We start from the raw sequence: 5,005 nt of genomic DNA, 5'->3' as shown, positions 1-5,005 counted from the left end.
GAGCCCCAGTGTCCTCCCTTTGCCCCCACCAGCCTCCCAGTCTGATGTCTCAGTGCTCACACTTGAGCTCCTCCAGTTTGGGTCCCCAGTGTCCTCCCAGTGCCTTCTCCCGAGCTTCCCTCTCTGCAGTCCCGGTGCTCCCCTCCAGTGTTCATACCAGTACTCCCATTCTGGGGCCCCAGTGCACTCTCTTGAGCCCCCCAGCCTGCAGTCCCAGTGCCCTCTCAGTGCTCACTCATTTCCCCCCAGGCTGGAGTCCCAGTGCTGTGTGTCCCCTCCTGACCCCTCCATTCTGAGGCCTGGAGCCCCAGGGCTTCTGCTGCACCTGCAGGATGGCAACTCAGTTAGAGACCTCTTGTGCCTTCAGTTAGGGACCTCCATGCCCCCAGTTAGGGACCCCAGTCTGAAGCCCTGGGGCAGGACCCCTGTGCCTTCCCTAAGCAGGATCCAAATGCCCACATGTCCCCCTGTCCTCTAGTGCCAGGACCCCACTGCTCCCCAGGCAACCCCCAATGCTGGGCTCCAGCACCCCAGTTCTCTCTCAGTTCCCTTATGGTGTCCCAAGGGCAAGACCCTGGTGTCTCCCATCGGGCACCCAGCTGCCTCTCTCCTCTGTGCTGTTTAGAAGGCACAGATTTGGTCTCGGTCTGCTCCCAGTTTGGATTAGGAGTCTGTTACTGGGCTAACTGGGAGAACTCGGGGGACAGGCTGGGCACGGACCAGGGGAGGTGCGAGCCCTTTGCGGGCCCTGGGGCGGGGGAGATGCCCCAGCCTGGCTGAAGGCAGGGAACAGGGAAGCCTTTTCCTCTTTCAGTTTCCGCCCACGGGAAGCCCAGGGCTGGAGCTGGCTTCGTGCCTGGGGGCCCGGCAGGCTGCCGTGGGAGCCCCTTCCCCTGCCCGAGGGCCCCTTCTGGGGGCTGGGTGTGCAGTTCAGCCCTGCATCACTCCCCTCGTTCCCACCCCCTTGCCTGGGGTCCTCACACAGGGTCTGCACCCCCGAATGGCAGCCCCTACCCCACAGCAGGCACTGGGCCACTCGCCTGCCCCATCCCCCTGCCCGGGGATGCCTTACCCGGAGCTGGAAGGGAAGTGCGGGGCAGAGGGGGAGGGGAGCTGCCGCGAAGAGGAACCGTTCTGCTGTGGGGGGCCCCCACACGCCCCAAACAGTCCCCAGAACTCCAGGGCGAGCAGCACCTCCTGTGTACCTCCACGCTGCTTTTGGGGCACCCCTTTATTCCCCCCACCCCCTCGGCCCCACTTTTGGCCACTCTCCAGTCCTCTACAGACTGCAGGGGTGCCCTTAAACCCAGCCTGTGTCCCCAGGGCTCCTTGCAGTGCCTGTGCCCTGGCCGTGTCCCCGTCACCCCTCCAGCTGCCCTGTGTGCATGGCTGTGGCCTGGTTTGTGGCTGAGATCGGGCATCGGCCTGTGGCTGCGGGCAGCCTCTTCCTGCCCACGGTGCCCTGGGCTCCCCTCCCATCACCCCAGGCAGGGCCATGGAGGGCTCTGGGTGCCCTGTCCCAAGGGAGGGGTGGCCAGGGAGTGGTGCCCCAGCTGGTGGGGACGCCCTGGGGCTGCTTTTGCTTCCTGCTTTGCAGCAGGGCAAGCAGGGTGGCAACACAAATCCTGTGGGGAGCCATCAGCTCCTGGCACCCAAGCTGGGGTGCAAGGCAACCCCTGCCCGCTGAGGGTGGCAGCAGGGCATGGGGGTCCCAGCACCCCCCAGCAGTGCCCAGGGCCAGACAGGCAGCAGAGCCCCTGTTTGTTTGGGTTTTGGGTGCGCCTCACTGAACTGGAGTGCAGTCGGACCTGATTCTGGCACAGCGGGAAGATGGGGATGCCCTGAGGTGAGGGACACTGGCTGGGCTGGTGCTGCTGCAGGTGGGAGGTGCCAGTACCATGGGGTGGGGATGTCCCTACCCTGGCAGGGAAAGGGGAGGCATAGCCGGGGGGAGCTGTGGGCAGGGGGACGGGAGCAGTCTGCCTGTGCGGACGAGCTGGGTGGTGGCTGTGTCCGGGGACCCTGTCTAGAGTTGGTCTGTGCTAGCTGACACTGGGCTCTCCTCCGTCCTTGGCAGGGTTCGTGGTGGGTCATGCCGGGTTGTACCAAGCCCTGGCCATGTTTGCGGTGGCATACTTCATCATCGGCATGACGGTGCTCTCTGTGTGTGCCATTGCCACCAATGGGGCGCTGGATGCCGGAGGAGCCTACTGTATCCTTTGCCATGGTGGGGCTGAGCCCCCTTTGGCCTGGGAGGGAGGGATGGGGGTACCTGATGGTGGTTTGGGTTGCTGGCATCTTCCCTTGACTCGAGCAAGATATGATCAGCCGTGCCCTGGGCCCGGAGTTTGGGGGCAGCATCGGGATCATGTTTTTCTTGGCCAACGTGTGTGGCAGTGCCCTCTATGTGCTGGGGCTGGTAGAAGCGGTGGTGGACAGCTTTGGGATCCCGCCTGGTGTAGCCAGTGTCCCTTACCTGAGCAGCCCTAGCGCCCTGCTAGGCTTGCCAAGCACCCAGTGAGTTGGTGCCCATCATGCCTGGCACCACGCTGGTGGCTTTCAGCTCCCAGTGACGCCCCCTCCAAGCCCCACTGATCCTGGCTTGTCTTTACCCAGGGCAAAAAGCAGGCACAGGCGTCCATGTCCTGCCCCAGAGCTACTGGTATGAGCTGCTCTACGGCACCGTGCTGCTGGCCCTCTGCCTCCTCGTCTGCCTTGTGGGTGCCTCCATCTACGCCAAAGCCACCTTCCTCATCTTCCTCATCGTCACGGGGGTGCTGGGCACCATCCTGATCAGCTTCTTTGCCACGCGGCCCATTGGGGTGCCCATCCGCCTGCCCCACTTCAATGTCTCTGAGACTGTAAATGGCTCCTTCACCGGCTTCTCACTCGCCACCCTGAAAGACAACCTGGGAGGTGAGGGGCAGCTCTCAGGCCCACTGTACCCACCATGGCACTCCCCCCTCAGGGAGGGGTGACACTGGCACCCCAACATTGGCAGTGGCTTGCCAAAGGGTGTGGGGAGCTTGTGGGCACCAAACGGGTGCCATGGGGTGGTTTCTCCTGTGGTTTGGAGATGGGGACACCAAGAAGAGGGTGTCACACAGCCTGTCACAGCCTGTGCCTCTGTGTCCTGCAGGTGGATATGGGGTGGACTACACCACCGGGCAGATGATGAGCTTCAGCTCTGTCTTCGCGGTGATGTTCAACGGCTGCACCGGCATCAACATGTCAGGTACGGGCAGGGAGTGCTGAGCTGGGAGGCACTGGGAGCGGGAGCCAGGGCTGGAGGGGAGCAGGGGTGTGCTGTGCCTGCGGGCACTAATATTGCCTGCTCCTGCCTGCAGGGGACCTGAAGCGCCCGAGCTACTCCATCCCGCGGGGCACCATCTCTGCCGTGCTCTTCACCTACCTCGTCTACAACCTGCTGGCTTTCCTCATGTGTGCCACCTGCAACAGGTACAGCCACCTGTCCCCTCACTGGGGCCATTGGTGCCGGGGTGTGCCAGGTGTTGGGGCTGTTGGCCTGAGCTGTGGTGGGTGCCAGCGTCTGCGTGTCCCTCTCCAGGACCCTCCTGCAAAAAGACTACGGCTTCCTGCGGGACATCAGTATCTTCCCGCCCCTGGTCACCGTGGGTATCTATGCTGCCACCCTCTCTGCGGCTATGAGCAACCTCATTGGGGCATCCCGCATCCTCTACGCCCTGGCCCGGGATGATCTCTTTGGTGAGTGCCCAGAGCGTGCTGGCACTCACTAGAGCCCCAGCCAGCAGGTTTTTCCTGCCAGTAACCTGCCCTGGCACCAAGGAACCCTCTTGCTGGTGTGGATTGGCGGTTTATGGGTTAGTGTGTGCCCACTTGGGTCACCCTGGCGTTTGCCTGTGCCCCATGGGGACAGGCCGAGCCTGTTGGTGTCCACTGGGGGTGCCCCAGCCCAACCTCCCCTCTCTGCTGGCAGGCCGGGCACTGGCGCTGGCGAAGAAGACGTCTGCCAGTGGGAACCCCGTGATGGCCGTGATCCTCTCCTGGCTGGTGGTGCAGGTCAGTTTGCTGTGATGCTCCTTTCCCAGCCCTGTCACCTGAAGTTGAATTGACACCCAGACTGGGTGTTGTGGAGCCTGGCATGTCCCCCTGCCCCTGGGTACCCCTGCTACCTTGGATGTCCTGCTGCAGCTGTGCCCTTTGCTCCCTGAGCCATAAATGAAGGATAAATCACAGCAAGAGGCAGGGATTTTCGTCCTGGGGGGGTGCATTCACCCTGTGACCCCCACTGTGCTCTTTGCAGCTGGTGCTCTTCTCTGGGAAGCTCAACACCATTGCTGGGGTCGTGACCACCTTCTTCCTCCTGGTTTACGCCACTGTCAACCTGGCTTGCCTGGCATTGGAGTGGGCATCGGCCCCCAACTTCAGGTACCTGCTTGCACAGGGGAGGGAGGCTACTCTCAGATGCTGGGCAGGCACTCGTCTGTCTGTCCATCAGTCCGTCTGTCTGTGGTTCCGCTGCCATCCCCGTGCCTGCTGCCCTTCTGCAGGGCAGAGATGCTGAGCCCCACTCTCCTGGGCATTATGAGGGGCAGAGATACCCCCATCCCTGGGGAGGGAGAAAGGGACAGGTCCCAGTGTGGCCCTGGCTTGGCGCAGTCCCCACTCCCTGGCACCGCTTTGCTGAGCGGGAACAGATAAATCCAGCGCTGCTGGGTACCACCCGCCCCCTCCCCTTAGGCTTTCCGGAGGTAATTTATAGCCTGTGCCCGCCCGGCATCCCCCGGGCAGCTCGCCAAGCAGTGATGGAGCCCACTTTCCATTAGCACTAATTAAACTAACGGAGAAGGGGGAGGTAGGGAGGGGGATTCTGGGTGGGGGAAGGAGGAGAAGATCTTCCAGGAAGGAAGAGTGTGTATGTTGTGGCAGACAGCCCAAACCGTGGGCCGGGTGCAATGGGTACCCTGGCATGGGGCTGCCCAAATCTGAAGGGGCACGGCAGGATGGCTGTGGGTGATACGTC

General features: G+C 62.9%; 1 protein-coding gene across 1 annotated transcript in view; it reads left to right on the top strand.

Annotated features, from left to right (window-relative positions):
• Positions 1-2,077: 2,077 nt before the first annotated feature.
• SLC12A9 (solute carrier family 12, member 9) overlaps positions 2,078-5,005 on the top strand; it is a gene marked incomplete at both ends in the record, with an annotated part of 5,902 nt that continues 2,974 nt past the window's right edge. The window contains 8 exons of the mRNA XM_010180678.1: positions 2,078-2,212; positions 2,319-2,456; positions 2,617-2,916; positions 3,140-3,235; positions 3,348-3,459; positions 3,569-3,726; positions 3,959-4,041; positions 4,286-4,410. Coding sequence (XP_010178980.1) covers positions 2,078-2,212; positions 2,319-2,456; positions 2,617-2,916; positions 3,140-3,235; positions 3,348-3,459; positions 3,569-3,726; positions 3,959-4,041; positions 4,286-4,410 — 1,147 coding nt within the window. The remainder of the gene's footprint in view (positions 2,213-2,318; positions 2,457-2,616; positions 2,917-3,139; positions 3,236-3,347; positions 3,460-3,568; positions 3,727-3,958; positions 4,042-4,285; positions 4,411-5,005) is intronic.

This window comes from Mesitornis unicolor, unplaced genomic scaffold (genome assembly GCF_000695765.1).
Source record: "Mesitornis unicolor isolate BGI_N332 unplaced genomic scaffold, ASM69576v1 scaffold36873, whole genome shotgun sequence".
Taxonomy (NCBI): domain Eukaryota; kingdom Metazoa; phylum Chordata; class Aves; order Mesitornithiformes; family Mesitornithidae; genus Mesitornis; species Mesitornis unicolor.
This window is presented reverse-complemented; position numbering and strand designations above follow the sequence as displayed.